The sequence below is a fragment of the Anoplopoma fimbria genome, chromosome 19 (assembly GCF_027596085.1).
Source record: "Anoplopoma fimbria isolate UVic2021 breed Golden Eagle Sablefish chromosome 19, Afim_UVic_2022, whole genome shotgun sequence".
NCBI lineage: Eukaryota > Metazoa > Chordata > Actinopteri > Perciformes > Anoplopomatidae > Anoplopoma > Anoplopoma fimbria.
In genome coordinates this window covers 11,911,955-11,939,799 of record NC_072467.1, presented here as the reverse complement: position 1 = coordinate 11,939,799, position 27,845 = coordinate 11,911,955, and the positions used below count along the sequence as shown (strand labels likewise).

General features: G+C 39.0%; 2 protein-coding genes, 4 non-coding genes and 1 pseudogene across 8 annotated transcripts; 1 reads left to right on the top strand and 6 right to left on the bottom strand.

Annotated features, from left to right (window-relative positions):
- Window positions 1-1,186: 1,186 nt before the first annotated feature.
- On the bottom strand, window positions 1,187-1,987 carry LOC129108491 (histone H1-like; annotated as a pseudogene).
- Window positions 1,988-2,837: 850 nt separating this feature from the next.
- Window positions 2,838-3,861, bottom strand: LOC129108512 (histone H4). Its single transcript, XM_054620355.1, has one exon. The coding sequence runs from the start codon at window positions 3,846-3,848 to the stop codon at window positions 3,537-3,539; it is 312 nt and encodes a 103-aa protein (XP_054476330.1). The 5' UTR covers window positions 3,849-3,861; the 3' UTR covers window positions 2,838-3,536.
- A 6,516-nt stretch (window positions 3,862-10,377) lies between these two features.
- On the bottom strand, window positions 10,378-10,449 carry trnap-agg (transfer RNA proline (anticodon AGG)). Its single transcript has one exon. It is a non-coding gene; the product is annotated as a tRNA-Pro (tRNA).
- A 6,345-nt stretch (window positions 10,450-16,794) lies between these two features.
- Window positions 16,795-16,866, bottom strand: trnap-ugg (transfer RNA proline (anticodon UGG)). The gene has a single exon. It is a non-coding gene; the product is annotated as a tRNA-Pro (tRNA).
- A 2,823-nt stretch (window positions 16,867-19,689) lies between these two features.
- On the bottom strand, window positions 19,690-19,761 carry trnap-agg (transfer RNA proline (anticodon AGG)). The gene has a single exon. It is a non-coding gene; the product is annotated as a tRNA-Pro (tRNA).
- A 2,943-nt stretch (window positions 19,762-22,704) lies between these two features.
- Window positions 22,705-22,776, bottom strand: trnap-agg (transfer RNA proline (anticodon AGG)). The gene has a single exon. It is a non-coding gene; the product is annotated as a tRNA-Pro (tRNA).
- Window positions 22,777-24,410: 1,634 nt separating this feature from the next.
- On the top strand, window positions 24,411-27,329 carry setd6 (SET domain containing 6, protein lysine methyltransferase). Of its 3 annotated transcripts, none has more exons than XM_054620307.1 (9): window positions 24,411-24,667; window positions 24,984-25,064; window positions 25,246-25,390; window positions 25,484-25,625; window positions 25,743-25,937; window positions 26,041-26,188; window positions 26,318-26,498; window positions 26,670-26,806; window positions 26,916-27,329. In XM_054620307.1, the coding sequence occupies exons 1-9, from the start codon at window positions 24,641-24,643 to the stop codon at window positions 27,246-27,248; spliced, it is 1,389 nt and encodes a 462-aa protein (XP_054476282.1). In that variant the 5' UTR covers window positions 24,411-24,640; the 3' UTR covers window positions 27,249-27,329. The 3 variants fall into 3 exon arrangements, with proteins under 3 accessions (XP_054476282.1, XP_054476285.1, XP_054476284.1); XM_054620310.1 differs by lacking the exon at window positions 24,411-24,667 and adding an exon at window positions 24,814-24,832; XM_054620309.1 differs by lacking the exon at window positions 24,411-24,667 and adding an exon at window positions 24,854-24,910.
- Window positions 27,330-27,845: the final 516 nt, after the last annotated feature.

Here is a 27,845-nt window from a genome sequence, read left to right as displayed (position 1 = left end):
AGTAGCTTTTCATGAACACATCTTACCATGACAAACTCCAGTTGAGATGTTTTCAAATGAAATCACTCATGATTATTTTAAAAATGAAATTATATCCCTTAGCCCATTTTAATGTAGGTGGTCAAAAAACTCCTAAGGCATCTAACCACTTACTGTGTTTGAGATATTTGGAGGGACAATAACCCATTTGATACAGCTTTCATATCAAGGTTTGTTAAATAGGTAGTAGAGTGACCACTACTAGAGGAAAGTGGGGATGTATTTACATAATTTTTGTGAAACCAGTGAGTTATATATTATATATAATTTTATGCCAACATGAATATAGCCTTTTTTCACTTGTTAATTTGTTATACATACCTCATTTTCCTCCTAAATCTATTTTGAATCGAAGATAATTTAACCTAAACAGGAAAGTGCTCTTTAAAGAAGACGTGTTCCTGTTGTCCAAGTGCTGATTAATCACTTAATGTTTTTGAGTTGTTGTGAAAGTAAAACCTGGTCCAATACCTTGTAATATGTTATGCTAATTGGTGTTAAACACATACAGGTCAGTTGCAACTAAAACTTCTTATTGACAGAGTACAAGCAGCAGATGTTATTACTGTGTACATTTGTCAAATATTCACATTAACACTGCCCATTCAGAATAGAATAGTAAATAACTGTTCATGGATGTGGCTTTGTTTTGCAAATGCAGACAATCATTATGCCAATACAATGACACAAAGTATAGAACACAAAATCAGAGTTCAGGTTATTTATTAAATAGTTGTCTGGTTTGTATGCCTATAAAAAAAATAAACCTGTCAAAAAAAGTGATAACAGTATGATATCAATGGATTCATGTAGGTCTGTTTCAATTACTGCGATTGCACTTATTGGTATGATGTAAATAAGGTGCCTAAAAATCTGGTTGTATTGTGCCAAGTACGCATCTGTCTAGGGTCACTGGCTAGATGTGAAGAGTAGCTGCAAATTGTGCTGCTCCATCTCATCCTGAACTTTCAGACATTCACTTTCAACTGGACTGAAACTGATTGATGTAGTAAATCAATTCAGTTTGAGGTCAATATTCTTAACCTTTTCACCTATATAGGTTTAGATTGTGATTAGTGAAGTAATCTTATAATGCACTTTTCCTCCATACATTGTTTTATGAATCTCATATTCATTTTCAGGAATATGCTCTTTAAAGATGATGTGGGTGGCTCTTAAAAGAGCCTTTTATCGGAGTGTTTGTTGTTGAGATAACAGCTCACTTCTTCTTGGGTGCTGCTTTCTTTGCTTTGGGCTTGGCAGCCTTCTTAGCGGGGATTTCTTGGGTGCGGGGGCCTTTTTGACCACCTTCTTGGGACTCTTTGCTACTTTTTGGGGGCTCTTGGTCGCCTTCTTGGGGCTCTTTGTTGGTTTCTTGGCCGCTGCGGGTTTCTTGGCCTTCTTCGGTGACTTCTTAGCGACTGCTGGTTTCTTTACTGCCGCTGCTTTGGGCTTTTTGGCCGCTGCGGTTTCTTAGCTGCGGGCTTCTTGGCTTTAGGAGCGGCTTTCTTGACCGGTTTCTCGACAGCCGTCTTGCTTATCTTGAAGGAGCCAGAGGCCCCGGTCCCCTTGGTCTGGACCAGAGTCCCCTTAGTCACCAGGTTCTTGATGGCGGTCTTGACCCGGGAGTTGTTCTTATCCACATCGTATCCTCCGGCGGCCAGAGCCTTCTTGACGGCGGCCGCAGACACGCCGCTCCGCTCCTTGGATGCGGCCACAGCTTTAACGATGAGCTCAGCGACGCTGGGACCAGTCTTCTTCGGCTTGGACACCTTCTTCTTGGCTACTTTGGCCGCAGCGGGAGCTGCAGCTGGAGCTACTTCTGCCATTTTGTAGCGTTGATGTGTTCGTCCTCACGGTAACAGAGAGTCTGTCTGACTGTTGAAGAGCTCAGAGCAGGGGGCTGCACTTAAACACACCATGAGAACCGTGGAGACTCAACCCAGCTCGTGGCTCCTCTGTGCACTCTGAAAGCAGAGTCACTTGTGTTTTCTCTTCACCATAAAAGAGGAAAAACTGAATGTGGAAGAACTACTGAAGACTAACAGTGAAGGGAGCCGATAGCGGACATGTTTCTCTTCATATTGAAGTCATGTAGAGCTCTGATGATCTCTGTATTTTGTTTGAGGAGCCTCCAAACCTCACCTACTTACCGCCGTGGACAGCACTGATGAGCGACTTTTCCCTCTAATTTCTCTCCTAAAATGATTTAAATGTATCAGAGCTCCATCAAAAGTTGTTTTCCAACTGGTCCACATGTTTGTTCGGGATCACAATGTAAAAATAACTATCTAACACTGATCAGTTTTTAATAAACTGAAGTTATTCTTGGAGCAGCAAACACACTGATGATGGCCGAAGCTTATGGTGCATTTTAGCCAGAATTACTATCAGAGCTGAACACTGTGAGAAGAAACATGTCCTCTTCTAAAAAGTACATTTTATATATAAATAGTTATACCATTAATGATCTGACAAATAATTGCCGTCTGACTGGGAGAGCAACGTCACGCTTTAAATGTTACAATGACACTGTTTCATTGATGCTTTATCCGTGTCAAACAGCAGAGAGGCATAATCTGTGCATTCCGCTGAGATTTAACTTTAGTGCTGACTGAAATTATCATTTGGACTTTCTTCAAAAAAGAGTTATACAGTGTTACGAATATTAGCATTTATTCAATAGCTTAATAAAACCAGTTTCACATAACATAGCGTTCAACATAGCAGTGTTAAAACAATATATTTTATTGCATTACAATGTTAACACACTTGTTGAATGCACTTAACATGTAAAGTTTATTTTATTCTCTTGTTACATTCTATGTAAAGATGATACATTTTCATGAATGCTTCCTGTCAATGTGCACAAGTTATAAACATTCACTGGAAATACCCATATTTTTTTCTAGGTGTCTATGGCCTAATACAAGGAACTTCATTTGTTGGGCTGCACAAATGGCAATTATTTGTCAGCTGACACAAGATGAATGGTAAATGCGGTGGTTAGTACTTCCGAATTATTACTGACATCGCAGCATTAGTGTCTCCAATTAACAAACTAAAACAGGATCAGACTTTCATAGTTGAGTCTGGCTTGTTTCATGACATTTAAAGAAATCTTTCCATAGAAGTGAAAGAAACTGAATGTGGTTAAAACAAGCATTTAGAAAATGTTTTTTATCCACTGAATGTAGGACTAAAAAAGTTTTACGGTTTAAGGTACCTTATACAGGTAGCGTACCACATGATTAGGTTATCATGTAGGATTTCATTATCTGTCTGATGCTGCCTTGGAGTACATTACTTTAGTCATTTAGCAGACGCTTTTCTCCAAAGCGACTTACAATAAGTGTGTTCAACATAGGTAGACAACATTAGAGTACTACTAATATACATAAATAATGGTGTAGTTAGGGGAAAACTGACTCTTTATATTGAATGATTTGGTGGCCCTTAAAAGGGCCTTTTCTTCAATAGTAAAGATCGTTCAGTGTTTATCCCCCGAAGCCGTACAGAGTGCGTCCCTGTCTCTTCAGAGCATACACCACATCCATGGCGGTCACGGTCTTTCTCTTGGCGTGCTCGGTGTAGGTGACGGCATCACGGATCACGTTCTCCAGGAAGACCTTCAACACACCGCGGGTCTCCTCGTAGATCAGACCGGAGATACGCTTCACTCCACCGCGGCGAGCCAGACGGCGGATAGCGGGCTTGGTGATGCCCTGGATGTTATCACGGAGGACTTTACGGTGACGCTTGGCGCCTCCTTTACCGAGTCCTTTTCCTCCCTTGCCTCTTCCGCTCATTTTCACTGGTCAATGTCTTCTAAAATGATGTGCTTTGCTGAGGGGTTCCCAGGTATTTCAATTCGGTCTGCGGACGTGATAGAAGACATGGGCGAGGCTTTTCCTCTTCTTTGGATTTGCATGACAATTGATAATTCAATTAGCGCCATATACTGAACAACAGCATTACAGTTTTTTTCAGTCGCTAACAAGCGTTTTTCTAAACAGTAGTCACATTTTCAAAACTCTAAACACGATTAGCACAACATCGGTCCTTTGTGGCCATACCATTCACACATTTCATGTTGTTTTCACACAATATGCAGTCAGTGAACACATTTATATAATGCTTACATTTTCTTAACAGACAAGCTATACCTCCAAACAAAATTATGGATTGTTTTTGTATTATTTACAAATGTTAACACACAACATCCCACAATTGCAAACACAATATTCCAAACCTTAGATACAGTATAAAAACCTCTGCTTCTGTAATACAGTAATATCAGTTCTAAAACAATACATCTCAGCTGATAATAAACAAACAATTGAATAATTGACACACAGTTGATGATTGTCAAGGGTGGATCAGGCATTCCAAGCGGTTTTATCCAAGGTGTATCGCCTTGGATAACATCAGATGCGATGTGGATGAAAACTTGTGGCCTAACCCTGAAGATCGCAGGGATTAGATAAAGGAATTTTGTGCTTTTTTTTAGTTCTCCCTTTTTACTGGGCTTTTTGCTGTTGCTTTTTTGTTCATGGATATTTTGTTAACTTTAAACAATACTGTAAAACGTTTTCTGTTGTATCATACTGTAAACAGTATTTCTACTATACCTCCTGTAGTAAACAGTAAAGAAAAAAAAACTGATTCGCTTTTTTTACTGGAATGCTTTTGAATGTGAACATTACATGTGGATATACAGTACAGTTCCCAACCAAAAAATTTGGCGTAAAAAACAGTGGATTGCATGTTTTGCATGCAAATACCTGTAAAACTGAAACATAAAAGTCTATGCAGTTTTTGTAATGTCCACAATAGCCAGTATTTTGAAACCTGGTGTACTTTGATTGGCTGCATGTTCCTTGTGAAGTGAAAACAAGAGTTATTCTTTGAAAGAATAATTTCATTTTGAGTCAGATGTCCAGTGTTTTGGTAAAGTTAGTGTGTGCAGAGAAAGATGTCTTCTATTTTGAAATGAAGAGTTAGTATATAGTTAACAAAATGTGCTTTTGAGAAGAAAATGATCTATTTGGCCAATTGTGTTTTGTAGGTGTAAGTCTGTGTTAAGAGTTTAGAAAAAGTATTTTAAGTATAGGTAAGCGCTTTGTTAGCGATGGAAAAAAACTGTAATCAGGGATGCATGTGTCCTATAAGGCTTTTGGCTTATAGACATGCCAGCTAGAACAGTTAGGGAGCCGACTCAGACTTTAAAATGATTCTAAAAGTACACGATCAAAGACAATCTGGATGTGACTTACTTACTTACTTACTTACTTACTTACTTACTTACTTACTTAAAACATTATTTCAAAAGCAGCTAAGTGGCCAGGCAGTTTGGTGAGCTCACATTTGTAAATGGCACGATTGTATGAAATACACCAGTGGTCACATTGAGAGCTCCATGATTGATGTCATGATTGATAATGAAATGGGAAAGCATTTAGATAGTATGGATTTGCTTCATTTGTGGCCTATGTGAGCTCAAATCTGATTGGTAAAGCATTGAACAACACTAAATATCACTGTGTGCAAACACAATTATGGACAGTTGGGATCATAGAGTCAGTCCTTAACATCCCTGACCCTCATTTTGGACAGCTGAAGAATCCAAAATTGTGAAAATGTGTGTGTGTCGTGCGTTACATCAATTAATCTAAAAGGAACTCTCACTTAAAGTTTTTGTAGTTCATTATTTGTCCCCTGACTCATTTCAAAATATTGTTTATAATCATCAGAGCAGTGAGGATCCACTCTGTACCTGCATTAGACATATTTTTAATGTGCATAAGAACAAACCTATAGGTCTCCATAAAATTTGCATCAACTGCCTTTTAGCTGTCAAACAGTGAGGTTATGTTTAAGACTCACTCTGTTCAGAGAAGCTCTACTGTGGCTTCATGAGTCGCCCCACCTCACATTTATGATGAAACTTTGTTGGAGGTTGGTTATTAAAGAAAAGCGATTAATTCTTTGTAGTATAATGAAAGTATATAACACGACTCACAAAAGTATTTTAGTGTTACTCAAACAGGTGATTCTGAAAGCACTGAAAACAGAGTGGCTGTTGTTATTACAGATTAAAAATGAATTTCCAATCCAGGTCGTATTGGGATGGAGAGTAATGAACTAGCAGACAAAAGAGGAAAAGCTGGAGGGAAATACAATGAATGCAAATAAAAAATAAATAAAACAATAGCAGCATGTCTAGCAGAAATACATTGAGTTAAAAGACAGTATTTAAGAGTTGAAATGCATCTTTACTTCTTAAATTATGATGAGACATCAGAATGTCAAAAAACAAGAACTAACATGCAACTGGGGATTATCTTTTTCAGTATTGAAAAGGAGGGAACAAGCAAAAACACAGGTAGGATTTAAAGATTTTCTAACCAGACAGATATGGACACACATGTTGAATGACTTTGGTGCAGAGATACAAGTCATATTCTTTTAGAATATGAAAAACAAGGTGAATAATTAGATCAGACACAGATCCTTAAATAAAAGTGACAATACAACAATATAAATATTGTCTCAATTACAAGTATAAGAGCTGCATTCAAAAGAGTACTCAAGTAGAAGTACATACGTAACATCAGTTAAGTAAAACTAGCATTTCTTCAATCATTGATCTGCTGTCATTGACAGTAAAACATGCCTTGACAGTAGAGGAATGAGCTCCTCTGTGAAAAGTGAGATGGCTCTTAAAAGAGTTGTTATGGTTTGTGGAGCAGCAACAGTTTAACCTCGGTACAAGCATGCATCAGGTGCTAGACTGACCCAGAATAAAACTCAAGGAATGTGGATTGGTTTATAGCAAAACAAGACTTTTTTTTAAAAGAAATGTAAACCCCGGAAAGACTGCTGTCAATTAAACTTTGATAAAGAAAGAAAGTGAGATAAAAGAAGAGGTTGTGAAATGGCTGGGAGAACAAAAACACAGCCCTTGTGAACATTGTTAAAACTCACTTTGTGTCTTATTTATCATTTTCATCAAATGTGTTTCCACCAAGACCCAAAAATGATCATGACCTTAGATGAATTTTAGGGATGAACCCGATTTACAGACCTCACGAAAAGAAACACTGTCGACTTAGAGTCCAACAGACCTCCACCCTGGGACTCTTTGTATATTAAAACTTATGTTTGCTCACTGAATATTTAATGAATTATCTTTGTTGTTTTAATTAGTGTTCATTACTCTGTAATCAATTCTGCTGAAAAGGCCACTACCCTCTTAACTATTTTTGACCTGGCACTTTGTATCCTTCCTCCACTACACATCCCTGGTATTACAAATGGCACATCATATAACATGCTGGAGTATTTCCTTATCGTCACATTGTCATTAGGTTCGTTCGTAATTAATTGTGCCTCGCCTGGAACGAGGACGAGAGCAGCGGCAGCAGCAGGGGCGTTGAAAAAAACTGCGATCAAGTCGGACAGTTTTCAGATGCCTTCAGTGAAAACACAGGAAGTCATTGAAATGTTTACATCCTGTTCGTTACATTTATAGGCTACCTGTAGTTTGGAGACTACGTTTGGATATCTTCTTATTTACTGAACTATGTCATTATTATAATTGAGGATATAAGATTGGGCATATTTTAGTTCTTGGATGTCATATTTATTTAAACATTTATATAAATAAATACACCTGAAGGTAGTGTAATTTCTAAATCATACAACCGTAAATTTTAGAAATTGAAAAACTGACCCAACAGTCAAAACATCACAGTTACATAAATAGGCTACACACGGAGGAAAAGCAACACCGCAAGTTTCCATCAGTGACAATTGTGCTCTCCTTTTAAAACGTTTTCGGATGCTTCACAATCTTTAATCTATGGACTTCACACATTCCAGATTTGACTGCAAAAAATCTGACATCAAATTGGAATTAGGCTTTCTCAATAAAAATCTTTATTTACAGATACTAAATAAATAACCTTATATATTATTATTGTTCTTATTATTAGTAGTATTATTAGTATTATTATCAGCCACATTATTGCACAACGTCGAACCACTAGCCAACAATCTAGCGTCAAATCTTACAATTACACAGATAATATTAATGTTTTACAAAACGTAGTGTTTGTTGTCAAAACTAAGAGCCAATCAGCTCTTTCATCGGGAAACAGCAAGGCGTTGCACTGGGTCATGCAGTTGGTGGAGAGCAACTGCGGCGCCTGGCTCTAAAAACTGCGGCCGCCTTGCTGTCGTGAGGTTATCGTTGCCCACGTGTTCATGACGTCAGTGCAAGTCGGGACCAAGTGGGACACAAATCTAACCGGCATGCATTGTGCGGCGATCGCCGATCAAGATCAAGGTTTTTTTTCAATTGACACATAAAGCATAGTTATTGAAATGGGTCAATTGAAAAAAAAAAATGAAACTCAGCTCATGTCTACAAAACTCATAACTAATTTTCTGCTTTGCACCCAATTTGCAATTCAACATGCGTTTTCTGGAACACACTGACCACAGTTCTCTACATATGAAACCGGAATCTGACATAAAGTCACTTGTTTGTCATTTCAAAACATTGTTATTTAAAATGCCGTACATACCCATGGACAAACTGGCCGATAGCCGTTTCACCTGGCCAAAGACCTGATTCTTTGAGTTTCAACTCATTAGTCAGGATGCAAGCACTAAAAAAAGACAAAAGTACCTGTTTACAACAACAATGAAGGCCAACATAGCAGTGAGCCAAATAGGTTCAGGGAGGATTTTTCAATGTTAACGTACTTATCAGACTCCGCTCCTCGTCTCTCCCACAGCATCTATTGTTTTTACTTTAAGACACATTTTCTGTACCTGTGAGTTGCGTTACAATCACAGGAAAAGCCTGTTCTGTTCTTTTTGTGTACTTGAAATTAAGCTTTCAGCAAATTACATAATCTGGTGAATCACAGTTAACGACTGAATATCTGGCGATGGCAATGTTCTTTCCTACGCTTACTAGAGTGTGGAGATGAAGCATTCAAATGTTAAATGTAAGTCATTTAGCAGCTGGCTAGTTAGCTAGCTAATTCCACCATGCTTGTGTGGTCTTGTGGCCAGTGGCAAGGCTCCTCCACTCCGCTGGGAGTCTTTATTATTAAATTTAGTGCCCCATACAACTTACACACATACAACTGACGTTTATATAGTCTGCCAAAGTGTTTTCTTCTTTATTGATAAGATAGGACAAGCCACGTGAATTTTACAGTTTACAACCATTTGAGCACAATTTTGAAAATAGAGCTCATTTGTGGGCGACTGTGGCTCAGTGAAGAGCAGGGTCGTCCTCCAATCAGAGGATCAGCAGTTCGATCCCTGCTCCGGCAGTCCATGTCGACGTGTCCTTGGGCAAGACACTTAACCCTGAGTTGCTGTGCCATCGGTGTATGAATGGGTGTGAATGATTAGATAGATCCTGATGGGCAGGTGGCACCTTGCATGGTAGCCCCTGTCATCAGTGTATGAATGGGTGTGAATGGGTGAATGATATGTAATGTGAAAGCGCTTTGAGTGGTCAGAAGACTAGAAAAGTGCTATACAAGTACAGTCTGTTTACCAATACCATTTGTCAAAACACACAATTCACACCAGCACAAACACAAGTAGGACCTTATTATACAAGGTCACCGCGTGGCACATATATTGAATGTTATGGTCTGATTCTGTTTGAAAAAATGAACAATTATTATTTCCACCTTTTTAATGATATAGTCTGGGTTTGATTTTTCAGCATTATTGTTAGAGTGAAGTACATGAATAAATTAAACAAACACAAAACACAAGACTAGCAGTACTGCACACTGATTAAAACATTTATTTCTCTCCACACTGAAAAATCAATCAATACACCGATGCATTTCTAAAGGTTGCATTTTGCACTGCAAATCAGAACAGCAGTTGTGGTCACAGCAAAATAATTTGTGGAGTCAAAACATTTTTTTTTCAATTGATTATGCATGTTTTTGAAAACTCACTGCTATGCTTTCTTCCATTGTTGTTGTAAACAGGTACTCACCTGTGGTCTTTTTATTGTGCATACAACCTGAATGATGAGTCAACAACCAAGTATTAAGGTGTTTTGCCAGGTGGCACGTGTATCGGCCAATTGGTCAATGGATGTTGCATTTTGGATGGTGCAAGTGTTTCGAAATTGCAAAAAAACAACAACTTTATGTCAGATTCCTGTGTCTTAGGTACAGAACTGTGTGAAGTGTGTAAAAAGTGCCATGTTGAATCACTTTTCAGTGATTTTTGACTAATGTTAATCATTCACTTTTTGTTCTACCCATTGAAACACATCAATTAAAATCTGGGCTCGTCCGGGATTTGAACCCGGGACCTCTCGCACCCTAAGCGAGAATCATACCCCTAGACCAACGAGCCATATTTCAATGCTGGAAAAGAGGGACTAGATGCCGTCCCCCTACTTACTCTTTGCAGACCTGCATTTAAGTTCTGCTCTGGTGATGTGGCATCTTGAAGACCTGTATCCAATCTGGTCAAAGAGCACCCTCTGCTGCTCAACATTTTACATCCCATTCAGCACTCTTCCTCTGAGCTCTTTACAGCATTCTAATATAGAACTGTGCCTCAATTTTGAGGTTATTTTGTGACATGAACAGTTGCTGCATATCTCATGGTAAGTGGGCCGGCCTCACTCAAACAGACCTCAAGTTGAAACTCATCCATTTTGGATTGTGATATGGCTGCTGGCTTTACAGCAAAATACATTATCTGGTGAATCAGTGTTACAGACTAAATATCTGGTAATGGCAATGTACTTTCCTACGCTGTTACTCGAGTCTGGGCATGAAGGATTAAATTGTTAAATGTTTCTCATAATTAGCAGCTGGCTAGTTAGCTAGCTAATTCCATCATGATTTCATGCTACATTGGTTATATAAAGTGAGCGGATTAGCGGCTTGTGGCCACTGGCAGGGCTGGGTCTAACAGTCACTCCTCCACTCCGCTGGGAGACTTCATTATTAAATGTAGTGCCCCATACTACTAAGACACATATGTGACGTTCATGAAGTCTGTTAACGGTCTTACATGATGATGACTTACATGTTTTATGTTTATGATGCCTATAAGGATTGACTCTTTTTTTTTTTTTTAAATGGACAAATTATTTAATATTCTTATTCTTTATTAATACGATAGGACAAGCCAAGTGGATTTGACAATAATTTAAGCACAATTTTGAAAACATGGCTCATTTCTCAAAACAATACACACAATTCACACAAGCACAAACACAAACAGCAGAACACCTGACAATATTTCATTACAAAAACTATTTTGTCACTGTATTATACATATATTGGCTTATGTGATCTGATTCTGTTTAAACCAATTACACACTGCAGTGCTCAAGCAAAAACACTTTTAATATTTACACCTTTCAAATGATATATTCTGGGTTTTATTGAGTGAAGTACATGAATAAATTCACCAAACCACACACAAGACTAGCAGTACTGCACACTGATGAAAACATTTAATTCTCTCCACACACAATCATTGTGGAGTCAAAAAAGTTTTTTCTCAATTGAAAATGCATGTTATTGAAAACTCACTGTTATGTTGGCTTCTACTGTTGTTGTGAACAGGTACTCACCTGTGGCCTTTTTATAGTGCATTGAACCTGATTGATAAGTTGACAATCCAGTAATACAATGTTTTAGCCAGGTGGCTCGTGTATCGGCCATTTGGTCAATGGGTGCTGAGTTTTGGATGGTAAAGTGTTTTGAAATGGCAGAAAAAGTTATTCGTTCAGGGATTAATCCGCTGCAGGACTTTCTAGAGTGGTGCAACCGAGTCAGGTTCCTATGTTTTATGTAGAGAACTGTGTGCGGTGTGTTGCAGAAAGTGCCATGTTGAATTGCAAATTGGGTACAAGGCAGAACATGTGCTTAGAGTTTTGTGGTTTATGTGTCGTTTTAGTTTGGAAGCATGTGAAAAAAACTGTAATTGTAAAGTTTGTTGGCTGCGGTGCCATATTTGTGATTTAGGTGAAAGGGTCAAATAGTTTAAGCAATTGATAGCAATGTATTTGGAGCCAAGGCTCCTGAGAGACTTCACCTCTGTTGTTGCTGACAATACCATCCACTATTCACCTGCATCCCCTTTTTGCAACCATGTTTCATATTTTTGAAACTCTATTCAATATTTAATTTTGCACATATCGTATCTTTTTTTATATTTTATTTGTATAATTATATTATATCAGTGTACTAGAAGAGGCACGAAAGGTGTAATAGTAGCTTGTTCATTTGGGGACATGCCATGGCAATCTGAGGGTCATCGGCTCAAGTCCTAGTAGTAGTGACCAGGTGCACAATGTGGTCTGTCAGCAGCCAGTACCCATGAGCAAGACACCACACCCTCTAACTGCCCACTGATCCTAATACCACTATGGGTTGAATGCAGAGGCTACATTTTTAATGTGGATTTTTTCAGTCGCTAACAAGCGTTTTTCTAAACAGTAGTCACATTTTCAAAACTCTAAACACGATTAGCACAACATCGGTCCTTTGTGGCCATACCATTCACACATTTCATGTTGTTTTCACACAATATGCAGTCAGTGAACACATTTATATAATGCTTACATTTTCTTAACAGACAAGCTATACCTCCAAACAAAATTATGGATTGTTTTTGTATTATTTACAAATGTTAACACACAACATCCCACAATTGCAAACACAATATTCCAAACCTTAGATACAGTATAAAAACCTCTGCTTCTGTAATACAGTAATATCAGTTCTAAAACAATATATCTCAGCTGATAATAAACAAACAATTGAATAATTGACACACAGCTGATGTATGTTGGGTATATTGGGTCAACCACAGCTGATTCCAAGCGGTTTTATCCAAGGTGTATCGCCTTGGATAACATCAGATGCGATGTGGATGAAAACTTGTGGCCTAACCCTGAAGATCGCAGGGATTAGATAAAGGAATTTTGTGCTTTTTTTTAGTTCTCCCTTTTTACTGGGCTTTTTGCTGTTGCTTTTTTGTTCATGGATATTTTGTTAACTTTAAACAATACTGTAAAACGTTTTCTGTTGTATCATACTGTAAACAGTATTTCTACTATACCTCCTGTAGTAAACAGTAAAGAAAAAAAAACTGATTCGCTTTTTACTGGAATGCTTTTGAATGTGAACATTACATGTGGATATACAGTACAGTTCCCAACCAAAAAATTTGGCGTAAAAAACAGTGGATTGCATGTTTTGCATGCAAATACCTGTAAAACTGAAACATAAAAGTCTATGCAGTTTTTGTAATGTCCACAATAGCCAGTATTTTGAAACCTGGTGTACTTTGATTGGCTGCATGTTCCTTGTGAAGTGAAAACAAGAGTTATTCTTTGAAAGAATAATTTCATTTTGAGTCAGATGTCCAGTGTTTTGGTAAAGTTAGTGTGTGCAGAGAAAGATGTCTTCTATTTTGAAATGAAGAGTTAGTATATAGTTAACAAAATGTGCTTTTGAGAAGAAAATGATCTATTTGGCCAATTGTGTTTTGTAGGTGTAAGTCTGTGTTAAGAGTTTAGAAAAAGTATTTTAAGTATAGTGCTGGAAAAGAGGGACTAGATGCCGTCCCCCTACTTACTCTTTGCAGACCTGCATTTAAGTTCTGCTCTGGTGATGTGGCATCTTGAAGACCTGTATCCAATCTGGTCAAAGAGCACCCTCTGCTGCTCAACATTTTACATCCCATTCAGCACTCTTCCTCTGAGCTCTTTACAGCCTTCTCATGTAGAACTGTGCCTCAATTTTGAGGGGTTTTTTGGCAACTGACCTCAACATCTGATGCATATCTCACGGTATGTTGGATGGCCTCACCCAAACAGACCTCAAATTGAAAACTAACCCCTTTGGGAGTTTGATATGGCTACTGGCTTTTCCTAAACTCTGCTAAGGGTTTGCACCTTTCTGATCATCCGGATTGCTGTTTCCTTTGTTTTCCCTCAGCATTTTTCATCAGTGGGTTTGATGACAAGTGAGCTCAAACATCAACTTCACATGAAAAACAAACTGCATTTTTTTTATGACAAATCATGTCTTAATTTTTAAGTCAAGGTCTGTGTGTTTTATTCCATTATAGCATATTTATAAAAATGCAGATGAAGGGCCATCACTAGGAGAGGGCCTGGTTGTAACTATTAAGCAACTTATTACCGGAGGCCTGACCTGGACCTTTGTTAGTGGTGTGTTTCTAAAAGTATTTTATGTTTCCATGAGCTTTGAGCTAAAGTTGACCATGAGCTGTACCTGTGAAAAATAGTTCAAAGTAGAAAGGAGCAGGTCCTATTTCGGAAACATGTTGCCATGTTTAGCTTTGCCTGTATTTTTCTTAGATTTCATCACAGATGAATGTTCTCATAAACTGTTTAAGAAGATTGTTTCTGATATTTTTTTCTTGTTTTTTCTCCAGATTATCATCACTTGGATTTTTAGGACTGCTAATTTTTTTAATCTTCATTGACACATTAAGGTTGACCAAATTATCAGTCCAACTGATGAGTGAATTTGCCTAGATTCTCCTACATTGCCCATTATTGTCATTTGTGCAGTAGATAAGTCTAAAGTACAATATTAACATCCTCTTATCAGACTGCTCCTCTACTCTCCCCACAGCATCTATCGTTTTTGCTTTAAGATGCATTTTTCTGTACCAGTGAGTTGCATAACAGTCATAGGAAAAGCCTGTTCTGTTCTTTTTGTGTACATGAAATTAATCTTTCAGCAAATTACATAATCTGGTGAATCAGTGTTAATGACTGAATATCTGGCGATAGCAATGTTCTTTCCTACCCTGTTACTAGAGTGTGGAGATGAAGCATTCAAATATTAAATGTAAGTCATTTAGCAGCTGGCTAGTTAGCTAGCTAATTCCACCATGCTTTCATGCTCCAGTGGTTACAGAAAGTGAGTGGAATGGTGGGCTTGTGACCAGTGGCAAGACTCCTCCACTCCGCTGGGAGTCTTTATTATTAAATTTAGTGCCCCATACAACTAACACACATAGTCTGCTAAAGTGTTTTCTTGTTGAGGATGCCTTCAATGATTTAAATTGTTCGTTTTTTTATGTAAAAATTATTTTGTAATTTTATTCCTTATTGATAAGATAGGACAAGCCACGTGAATTTTATAGTTTACAATCATTTAAGCACAATTTTGAAAATAGAGCTCATTTGTCAAAACAAAACACCCGATTCACACAAGCACAAACACAAGTAGGACCTTATATATCGTCACCGCGTGGCACATACAGTATATTGGCTGTTACGATCTGATCCTGTTTAAACAAATGACACACTCCTGTGCTCAATCAAAAATACTTTTAATATTTTCACCTTTTTAAGGATATAGTCTGAGTCAGATTTTTCAGCATTATTGTTAGAGTGAAGCACATGAATAAATTAAACAAACACAACACACAAGACTAGCAGTACTGCACACTGATGAAAACATGTATTTCTCTCCACACTGAAAAATCAATCAGTACACCGATGCATTTCCAAAGGTTGCATTTTGCACTGCAAATCAGAACAGCAGCAAATCAGAACAGCAGCCTATGCATGTTTTTGAAAACTCACTGCTATGCTGGCTTCCATTGTTGTTGTAGTAAATAGATACTCACCTGTGGTCTTTTTATTGTGCATACAACCTGATTGATGGGTCAACAACCAAGTATTAAGGTGTTTCGCAAGGTGGCACGTGTATCGGCCAATTGGTCAATGGATGTTGCATATTGGATGGTGCAAGTCTTTCGAAATTGCAAAAAAATAGACTTTATGTCAGATTCTTGTGTCTTAGGTAGAGAACTGTGTGCAGTGTGTTTCAAAAAGTGCCATGTTGAATTGCAAATTGGGTGCAAAGCAGAAAAAATGTGTTTAGAGTTTTGTACACTTGAGCTGAGGTTTGGCTCTCTGAGAGTCAGTCTCAGTAACTGTGATTTATGTGTAGATTTAGTGTGTTATCATGTGAAAAAAAGTAATTGTAATGTTTGCTGGCTGCGTTGACATATTTGTTATTTAAGTGAAAGGGTCAAATAGCTTAAGCAATTGATAGCAATGTATTTGGAGCCAAGGCTCCTGAGAGACGTCTCATCTGTTGTTGCTGACAATACCATCCACTATTCACCTTTTTGTAACCATGTTTCATATTTTGTATGCACTCTATTTATTATTTCATTTTACACCTATCGTATCTTTGTTTATATTTTATTTGTATAATTATATTTTAATCAGTGTACTAGAAGAGGCACGAAAGGTGTAATAGTAGCTTGCTCTTTTGGGGACATGCCATGGCAATCTGAGGGTCATCGGCTCAAGTCCTAGTAGTAGTGACCAGGTACACAATGTGGTCTGTCAGCAGCCAGTGCCCATGAGCAAGACACCATACCCTCTAACTGCCCACTGATCCTAATACCACTATGGGTTGAATGCAGAGACTACATTTTTAATGTGGATGTGTACTATTCAATGAGACATATAAGTTAGTAGACATTAATAAAAGAAAGCTTTGGTTGAATCATGGCACTAAGTCAAGCATCAAGTGTATTTTGCAACATTTTACACACACTGTAAATTTGCCAGTGAATTCCAATGGATGTCTTGACTACAGCACTTTTCAGTGATTTTCGACTTCTGTTAATCATACGCTTTTTGTTATACCCGATGAAACCCATTGTTAAAAGTCAGGGCTCGTCCGGGATTTGAACCCGGGACCTCTCGCACCCAAAGCGAGAATCATACCCCTAGACCAACGAGCCATATTTCAATGCTGGAAAAGAGGGACTAGATGCCGTCCCCCTACTTACTCTTTGCAGACCTGCATTTAAGTTCTGCTCTGGTGATGTGGCATCTTGAAGACCTGTATCTAATCTGGTCAAAGAGCACCCTCTGCTGCTCAACATTTTACCTCCCATTCAGCACTCTTCCTCTGAGCTCTTTACAGCATTTTCAAGTAGAACTGGGCATTTTGAGGTTATTTTTTGTCAACTGACATCATCATATGCTACATATCTCACTCAAACAGACCTCAAGTTGAAAACTCACCCATTTTGGAGTGTGATATGGCTACTGGCTTTTCCTAAACTCTGCTAAGGGTTTGCACCTTTTTCTTCATCCGGTTTGTTGATTCCTTTGTTTTCCCTCACCCACTGATCTATTGACAGTGGGTCTGAAGACACTTGAGCTGAAACATTAGCTTCACATAAAAAACAAACTGCATTTTCTTAGGACAAATCATGTCTTCATTTTTATGTCAAAGTCTGTTGGTTTTATTTCATTAAAGCATATTTATGAAGACGTAAATGAAGGGCCATCACTAGGAGAGGGCCTGGTTGTAACTATCAAGCAACTTATTACCGGAGGCCTGACCTGGACCTTTGTTAGTGGTGTGTTTTTAACAGTGGCGAAATGTCAGGGCCTTCAAGGTATTTAGAGAAGGCCCTTGAATCCTCAGATCAAAAAAATAAAAAACATATCTGATTAATTCTGTTAATAAAATAAAATAAAATTTAAAATTATGCCGACTTGTTTCTGTTGTTTTCCGTCCATGCTTTGCTTATTCGAGTGGTTTAATGTAAAAAAATGCAATCAGATATTTTTCTCTACGTGTCTCTGGGTAGAATATCGTCCATCCAGGGTATTCTATTTCTTTGATAGAATGCCCTGACAATTGAACATAATGAGAGCGTACGTTTGGATTGACAATTTGATCAACCAATAATATTTGGATTTGTAGCCAATGGGCGTATTCTCTCATAATTTTCCCGGCTCCAGGGTATTCTAGAAGACCCGCTCACGAAACCTAGCTTAATGCTAATTAGCGATCGATAGCTGACTCTGAAAATGGCAACAGGTGGAGATAATATTCACGCAGCCGGTGGTGAAGATATCGTAGCAGGTGGAGATGATATTATTGCCGATTTATTATCAGTGCCCTTTTCAAGACGATAACTAGAACAACATCATTTTTGAAGATGGAGCAGTAACATTATGTTTTGCATATAACATAAAAGCGGCCAGGGACGACCATATTTCTAGTTAGTATTTTTTTTATTTGTAGGGAGGTATAGAAGGGCCCATTCTGATAGTTACGATTCGCCACTGGTTTTTAAGAAGATTGCTTCTGATGTTTTTTTCTGGTTTTCCAAGATTACCGTCATTGGGATTTGTAGGCTTGCAAATTTTTTAATCTTCATCATTTTCTGTACCAGTGAGTTGCGTTACCATCATAGGAAAAGCCTGTTCTGTTCTTTTTGTGTACTTGAAATTAAGCTTTCAGCAAATTACATAATCTGGTGAATCAGTGTTAATGACTGAATATCTGGCGATGGCAATGTTCTTTCCTACCCTGTTACTAGAGTGTGGAGATGAAGCATTAAAATGTTAAATGTAAGTCATTTAGCAGCTGGCTAGTTAGCTAGCTAATTCCACCATGCTTTCATGCTCAAGTGGTTACAGAAAGTAAGATAAAATAAGATAAGATAATCCTTTATTAGTCCTGCAGCGGGGTAATTTACAGTATTACAGCAGCATAGAGTATAGTGCAAACAAGAGACATAGTAAAAAAAAACAAGATCAAAACAACTATTATAAATAAGTAAAACAGTTATAATGCAGTAAAGAATATTAAATAAGTAAAAAAAACTCCATGATAACTAAAATATTATATATACAGACAGAATAATTATAGTATTGCACAGTGTATTTATATTGCACAGATTTTTAGTGTTGTGTGGTCTACTGGGATGGTAGACAGAGCTGGTTGTGCAGCCTGACAGCAGCAGGAAGGAAGGACCTGCGGTACCTCTCCTTCACACACCGGGGGTGAAGCAGCCGGTGGCTGAAAGAGCTGTACAGAGCTGCCAGGGTGTCCTGCATGGGGTGGGAGGTGTTGTCCATCAGGGATGATAGCTTGGCCATCATCCTCCTCTCTCCCACCACTTCCAATGTATCTAGTGGACACCCCAGCACACAGCTGGCATTCCTGACAAGTTTGTTAAGTCTATTTTTGTCGGCTGTCGAGATGCTGCTGCTCCAGCAGACCACTCCATAGAAGATGGCTGATGCCACCACAGAGTCTCTCTGAGAGTCAGTCTCAGTAACTGTGATTTATGTGTAGATTTAGTGTGTTATCATGTGAAAAAACAGTAATTGTAATGGTTGCTGGCTGCGTTGACATATTTGTTATTTAATTGAAAGGGTCAAATAGCTTAAGTCCTAGTAGTAGTGACCAGGTACACAATGTGGTCTGTCAGCAGCCAGTGCCCATGAGCAAGAAACCACACCCTCTAACTGCCCACTGATCCTAATACCACTATGGGTTGAATGCAGAGGCTACATTGTGAATGTGGATGTGTACAATTCAATGAGACATATAAATTAGTAGACATTAACAAAAGGAAGCTTTAGTTGAATCATGGCACTAAGTCGAGCATCAAGTGTATTTGGCAACGATTTACACACACTCTAAACTTGCATGATATACTGGTGAATATCAGGGATGTCTTATCTATAATACTATTTAGTGATTTTTGACTTGTGTTAATCATATGTTATGGATGAAATCCATTGGTTAAAACTAAGGGCTCGTCCGGGATTTGAACCCGGGACCTCTCGCACCCTAAGCGAGAATCATACCCCTAGACCAACGAGCCATATTTCAATGCTGGAAAAGAGGGACTAGATGCCGTCCCCCTACTTACTCTTTGCAGACCTGCATTTAAGTTCTGCTCTGGTGATGTGGCATCTTGAAGACCTGTATCTAATCTGGTCAAAGAGCACCCTCTGCTGCTCAACATTTTACATCCCATTCAGCACTCTTCCTCTGAGCTCTTTACAGCCTTCTCATGTAGAACTGTGCCTCAATTTTGAGTTTGTTTTGGGCAACTGACCTCAACATCTGGTGCATATCTCATGGTATGTTGGATGGCCTCAACCAAACAGACCTCAAATTGAAAACTAACCCCTTTGGGAGTTTGATATGGCTACTGGCTTTCCCTAAACTCTGCTAAGGGTTTGCACCTTTCTGATCATCCGGATTGCTGTTTCCTTTGTTTTCCCTCAGCATCTTTCATCAGTGGGTTTGAAGACAAGTGAGCTCAAACATCAACTTCACATGAAAAACAAACTGCATTTTCTTATGACTAATCATGTATTCATTTTTATGTCAAGGTCTGTGTGTTTTATTTCATTAAAGCATATTTATAAAAACGCAGATGAAGGGCCATCATTAGGAGAGGGCCTGGTTGTAACTATTAAGCAACTTATTACCGGAGGCCTGACCTGGACCTTTGTTAGTGGTGTGTTTTTAAAAGTATTTTATGTTTCCATGAGCTTTGAGCAAACGTTTACCAAGAGCTGTACCTGTGAAAGATAATTCAAAGTACAAACAGCCTGGGACATCTTTGAGGAGCAGGTCCTATTTCAGAAAAATGTTGCCATTTTTAGCTTTGCCTGTATTTTTCTTAGCTGTCATCACAGATGAATGTTCTCATAAACTGTTTAAGAAGATTGTTTCTGATATTTTTTTCTTGTTTCTTCTCCAGATTATCATCACTTGGATTTTTAGGACTGCTAATTTTTTTAATCTTCATTGACACATTAAGGTTGGCCAAATTATCAGTCCAGTTGATGAGTGAAATTGCTTAGATTCTCCTACATTGCCCATTATTGTAATGTGTGCAGTAGATAAGTCTAAAGTACAATATTAACATCCTCTTATCAGACTGCTCCTCGTCTCTCCCACAGCATCTATCGTTTTTGCTTTAAGATGCATTTTTCTGTACCAGTGAGTTGCGTAACAGTCATAGGAAAAGCCTGTTCTGTTCTTTTTGTGTACTTGAAATTAAGCTTTCAGCAAATTACATAATCTGGTGAATCAGTGTTAATGACTGAATATCTGGCGATGGCAATGTTCTTTCCTACCCTGTTACTAGAGTGTGGAGATGAAGCATTCAAATATTAAATGTAAGTCATTTAGCAGCTGGCTAGTTAGCTAGCTAATTCCACCATGCTTTCATGCTCCAGTGGTTACAGAAAGTGAGTGGAATGGTGGGCTTGTGACCAGTGGCAAGGCTCCTCCACTCCGCTGGGAGTCTTTATTATTAAATTTAGTGCCCCATACAACTAACACACATAGTCTGCTAAAGTGTTTTCTTGTTGAGGATGCCTTCAATGATTTAATTCTTTTTTTTTTTTTTTTTTTTTATTATTTCATGATTTTACTCCTTATTGATGAGATAGGACAAGCCACGTGCATTTTAAAGTTTACAATCATTTAAGCACAATTTTGAAAATAGAGCTCATTTGTCAAAACAAAACACTCGATTCACACAAGCACAAGTAGGACCTTATTATACAATAATTAAAAAAAACTTATATCGTCACTGCGTGGCACACACAGTATTGGCTGTTGCGATCCGATTCTGTTTGAAGAAATTACACACTCCTGTGCTCAATCAAAAATACTTTTAATATTTTCACCTTTTTAAGGATATAGTCTGAGTTAGATTTTTCAGCATTATTGTTAGAGTGAAGTACATGAATAAATTAAACAAACACAACAACCAAGACTAGCAGTACTGCACACTGATGAAAACATGTATTTCTCTCCACACTGAAAAATCAATCAATACACCGATGCATTTCCAAAAGTTGCATTTTGCACTGCAAATCAGAACAGTAGTTGTGGTCACAGTAAAATAATTTGTGGAGTCAAAACATTTTTTTTTCAATCGCTTATGCATGTTTTTGAAAACTCACTGCAATGCTGGCTTCCATTGTTGTTGTCGTAAATAGATACTCACCTGTGGTCTTTGTATAGTGCATACAACCTGATTGACTGGTCAACAACCAAGTATTAAGGTGTTTTGCCAGGTGGCACGTGTATCAGCCAATTGGTCAATGGATGTTGCATATTGGATGGTGCAAATCTTTCGAAATTGCAAAAAAAACTTTATGTCAGATTCTTGTGTCTTAGGTAGAGAACTGTGTGCAATGTGTTTCAAAAAGTGCCATGTTGAATTGCAAATTGGGTGCAAAGCAGAAAAAATGTGTTTAGAGTTTTGTACACTTGAGCTGAGGTTTGGCTCTCTGAGAGTCAGTCTCAGTAACTGTGATTTATGTGTAGATTTAGTGTGTTATCATGTGAAAAAAACAGTAATTGTAATGGTTGCTGGCTGCGTTGACATATTTGTTATTTAATTGAAAGGGTCAAATAGCTTAAGTCCTAGTAGTAGTGACCAGGTACACAATGTGGTCTGTCAGCAGCCAGTGCCCATGAGCAAGACACCACACCCTCTAACTGCCCACTGATCCTAATACCACTATGGGTTGAATGCAGAGGCTACATTGTGAATGTGGATGTGTACAATTCAATGACATATAAGTTAGTAGACATTAACAAAAGGAAGCTTTGGTTGAATCATGGCACTAAGTCGAGCATCAAGTGTATTTGGCAACAATTTACACACACTCTAAATTTGCACGATATACTGGTGAATATCAGGGATGTCTTATCTATAATACTATTTAGTGATTTTTGACTTGTGTTAATCATATGCCTTATGTTATGGATGAAATCCATTGGTTAAAACTAAGGGCTCGTCCGGGATTTGAACCCGGGACCTCTCGCACCCTAAGCGAGAATCATACCCCTAGACCAACGAGCCATAGTTCAATGCTGGAAAAGAGGGACTAGATGCCGTCCCCCTACTTATTCTTTGCAGACCTGCATTTAAGTTCTGCTCTGGTGATGTGGCATCTTGAAGACCTGTATCTAATCTGGTCAAAGAGCACCCTCTGCTGCTCAACATTTTACATCCCATTCAGCACTCTTCCTCTGAGCTCTTTACATCCGTCTCATGTAGAACTGTGCCTCAATTTTGAGGGTTTTTTTGGCAACTTTACCTCAACATCTGCTGCATATCTCACGGTATGTTGGATGGCCTCACCCAAACAGACCTCAAATTGAAAACTAACCCCTTTGGGAGTTTGATATGGCTGCTGGCTTTTCCTAAACTCTGCTAAGGGTTTACACCTTTCATCTGTTTCCTTTGTTTTCCCTCAGCATCTTTCATCAGTGGGTTTGAAGACAAGTGAGCTCAAACATCAGCTTCACATAAAAAACAAACTGCATATTCTTATGACAAATCATGTCTTAATTTTTATGTCAAGGTCTGTGTGTTTTATTTCATTAAAGCATATTTATAAAAACGCAGATGAAGGGCCATCATTAGGAGAGGGCCTGGTTGTAACTATTAAGCAATTTATTACCGGAGGCCTGACCTGGACCTTTGTTAGTGGTGTGTTTTTAAACATATTTTATTTTTCCTCCATAAGTTTTGAGCAAACGTTTACCAAGAGCTGTACCTGTTAAAATAGTTCAAAGTAGAAACAGCCTGGGACATCTTTGAGGAGCAGGTCCTATTTTAGAAATATGTAACCATTTTTAGCTTTGCATGTCCTTTTCTTAGGTTTCATCACAGATTAATGTTCTCATAGACTGTTAAAGAAGATTGTTTCTGATATTTCTTTCTTTTTTGGTGTTTCTTTGGTGTTTGTGCAATTAAGTGTGATTGTAGAGCCTTAATGTAAGCTCAGTGTATTTACTGACTTGTGAATTGGAATAACAACTCATGTAGACTCCATGTGACAAGCCTGATGTGTTCTATGTGCACAGATTGGAATGAATACCCTTTGACTTTGAGGCCTGCTGGTTAAAATCAGGTATTTCCTTGTAATCTGAAAATCGTAATGCTGATTTGGCGAGCTGTACAACACAGACTGTAGCGGCCATCAGTGTTAAAACAGCACTATTCAAAGACAAACCTTATCATACTATTAGAACAATTATGACATTACATGTACAACCAAATATTTGTATTTGTAAAAACCATGTCTTGGACACATATGTCAGAAAACTGAGTATTTCAATAATTGATGACACATGAATTGTCATATCACATCAATTTTCTCATCTAAATCCAGCTAAAACAACTTGTAGGCCCAATCCTGATGTCACCCTTTAGCTTTGCATTCCATTGATTTCATCTGGTTTATATACCATCACAAACCCTTAATATTAAATGTTGTTGTGTGATGTATACCAGGCTCTATACCCATGTGCCATCTTCTGTTTGCCTGTTTTTAACGCTTCCGCGTTTCCTCCGGTAATCACGTGTTTAACATCATATCGCTATGAATGCTGGGTAATCCCCCCCGGCAAAGATTGTTGAAATGAGGACATACGGAAAGTGTTCATAAAAAGGGTTCAAAATGTGTATCGAGAGAGCTTTCAAGCACTCGACGAATTGACAGTGTGACAGCCCTAAAGCCCCCACGGACTATGCGGGAACGCGCCTCAAAGTCCACGAGTTTGGCCCCTAAATAGTCAAAATGTCGGGTCACATAAATCCGTAACCTCCCTACAAGTCGCTGTTTATTGCCGTCACAGTCCGCATGCTCCAGTGGGCTCCTCGCACATTCATGTAGTTGAGCAGCGCCTAACAAGTCCTTTGAAACTACATTGACAAGATGGCAACTAAAGCGAAACGACCTAAGGTTACTTTCATTCCGCATTAACAACACACGTGAGATTGTATCTGTTTGAGCAGTGTGTCTGGGTAACGTTACAGTTAGCGTCACGTGTACGTGGTCGCTCCTGGTGCTTACTTTGTTTTCTGTAACATTATGTGGGGAAGATGGGGACTATCTAACGTTACCTAGGTTACTAACGACAGACATTAACGTAGTTAATATGTATTCAAGGTTTGCAGTGTTAATGTAGTTTCATGGTGAAACCAAGTGCGTGCACACACATCACACGTGCCATTTCATGTTATTGATGTTTCATTTATTTGTATCCATGCGCCGACAGGTAGATGATGGTTCAGAGATTAATCCGCTGCAGGACTTTCTACAGTGGTGCAACAGAGTCGGCTTGTTACTCAGCAAAAAGGTATGTCAGCCTAAATATTAATCAGTCTCTGAGGCTGTCTGTCAACCAGGAAGTCTATTTATTTTGTTTTTCCCATTGTTCGTATTTGACAAAAGTTTTTGAAGAAGGTTAATTTATTCAACTTAGCTGAGGTGATTTCAGTCTTCATAAACCACACTGACCAGGATGTGTCTCTCTGTAGGTGTGTGTGAGTAAAGAGGGAACAGTGGCCGAGTACGGGATGCTGGCTATGGACAACATCGAGGAGGGAGAGGTTTTATTCACCATCCCCAGATCAGCTCTTCTCCACCAGGAGACAACAAAGGTCTCTGTCGTGCTGGAGAAAGGTGATGGTTTTGAATTACAAAGATGCTTTAGTTAGATTGAAGCTGTGTCCATCGCCCCATTCAAAACTCAGTTTCTCCTCTTACCCTTCACAGAGAGGTCATCTCTGGAGAGCTCGTCCGGCTGGGTTCCCCTGCTTCTGGCTCTGCTGTATGAATACACATCTTCACAGTCCCATTGGAAACCCTACCTCTCTCTGTGGACCGACTTCAAGACACTGGACCACCCCATGTTCTGGTGAGAAACAGATTTAAATCCGCTTCTAACCCCTATCCTAGATCCTTTTTCATTTTCTGTTGATGAAGTGTGAATTTCTAGCTTTTCTTTACAGTAACTTGCAGTTCATTCGTTCAGGTCTAAAGAGGAGAGAGACAGACTGTTGAGGGGAACGGGTATTCCTGAGGCTGTGGACACAGACCTGGCCAACATCCAGAGGGAATACAGGGACGTGGTCCTTCCCTTCATCACCAAGCATCCTGACCTGTGGAACCCTGACACACACACACTGAAGCTGTACTCACAGCTGGTGGCCTTTGTCATGGCCTACAGGTCAGTGAGCATGACACAAATACATAAACAAAGTATCTCGGTCTTCGTAGCCTCGTCGTCCCTCTAAATTCACCCCCATCCCGGTTCTTCCTCCTCTCTGTAGTTTCCAAGAGCCACAGGAAGAGGAGGACAGTGAAGATGATGAGGATGACGAAGAGGAGGAGAAGGCCCCAAACCCACCGATGATGGTTCCCATGGCCGACATGCTTAATCATGTGTCCAATCACAATGCAAATCTGGAGTTTACACCGGTGAGGGGACGCATCCGGTCCTAATATTAATGGACCTTTTCATGTTTCAAACATTTGGATTTAAAGGTTTGTTGTTTACCTGAAGCTTGAACTAATCGGCACAATCTCTGTGCACGCCATCATTTTCAGGACAGTTTGAAGATGGTTTCCGTGTGCCGCATTCACAAAGGCGAGGAAGTGTTTAACACCTACGGGCAGATGGCCAACTGGCAGCTGCTGCACATGTACGGCTTCACAGAGCCGTACCATAGCAACGGCAACGACACCGCCGACATCCCAATCACCAACCTCTACAAGGTCGCCATGCAAGGTGACAAGATTGACAGATTTGGTCGAAAGAGTCGACAAATTGCAGGAGAGAGAAGTGTTGAAGAAAACGAGATTGAAGAATGCTTTTTGATGGGAACCCAAATGCAACACTGTTACTTTGTGCCTCCTCTCAACCCTCCCTCCATATCTCACCTTCCTATTCTCCTTGCAGGTGCTCAGTCTGATCTGCACCGGCAGCTGGTGGAGGAGCAGTGGGAGATGCTGGGTCAGATGATGCAAGAGAAAGGAGCCTTCGTCTTTGGCAAACAGGGCTGCCTCACAGACACAGAGCTACATACTGTGCTCAAGGTAAGAGGGCACCTGGAACAGCGCTGTGTAAAATTGAAATGACATCGGACATGAATATTTGAGGAACGGCTGTAATTGGAAACACAACTCTTGCTTTGTCGATTTCCAGGTGCTGTGCATGTCGAGGGAGGAGTTCTCAGAGTTCAAAGATAATGAAGGATGGGAGGAAGATGAGGAGGAAGAGATCTCCCTCGCTTTCTCTAACGAGGGTCTCTCTGGATTAAAGGCTTCGTGGAAATGGCTGATTCATGAAGCAGCCCATCTGACTGTGAGGTCCTATGGAGACATGGAGGAGGGAGAGGGTGGTGCTAAGAGCGACCAGGAACTGATGGAGGACAAGGCAGCGTTTGAAGGACTGAGCAGCAGGAAGCAGAAAGCCCTGCAGGTACGCTGTGGACAGAAGAGCATCCTGCACAGACTGATGGAGCTCACCAAGTCATGACTCCAGCTGTGAGCCAGACTACTGGAGCTTTTTATCTCAATGTTGAAACTAGAAATATCTAAAATCGCTGTCAATAAATGTTTTTCCTGAAGAAAGATGAACAGTCCTTGTTTTGCACTCACGTTAATATACACTGTCAGTGTCGATACGCAAACTGTTGTCATCATCTGTACTTAAAATAGGGATATTATGACTATCATTTGCAAAAGAAAAAAAGGTTGTATATTTCAAAATATGCAAATTTGAACTTACTGTAGACATTCAGAAAACCTCAATCAGAACCTGAAAATTTGTTGGTTTTTTTGGCATACACTAGAAATTCTGTCTCCATGCAAGCAATGCCAAAAGTTACCCTTGCAGATATCCATAGTTACACTTTAAAAACCCATTTAGATGTTTATAAGCCATTTATCATTTGATGCACAACATTTTCTAGTCTTTGAATCCTTTCTAGGCATGGCAGGCCACCCAGTCCTGGATCTATAAAACACTGAGCATTTCACTTGTTCTAATAAAAACATTAAACAGTTTCAAAAGTAGGTATACAAATTTTGATTTTAGCGATAAAAAACATGTTAACCTTACTTAGAACTTCAA

Excerpts from the sequence above, each read along its gene's own strand:
- setd6 (XM_054620307.1), top strand. The coding sequence starts at position 24,641 with ATGGCAACTAAAGCGAAACGACCTAAG. Across the intron at positions 24,668-24,983 it reads CTAAAGCGAAACGACCTAAG|GTAGATGATGGTTCAGAGAT; the intron begins GTTACTTTCATT and ends ATGCGCCGACAG. Across the intron at positions 25,065-25,245 it reads GCTTGTTACTCAGCAAAAAG|GTGTGTGTGAGTAAAGAGGG; the intron begins GTATGTCAGCCT and ends GTCTCTCTGTAG.
- LOC129108512 (XM_054620355.1), bottom strand. The coding sequence starts at position 3,848 with ATGAGCGGAAGAGGCAAGGGAGGAAAAGGACTCGGTAAAGGAGGCGCC.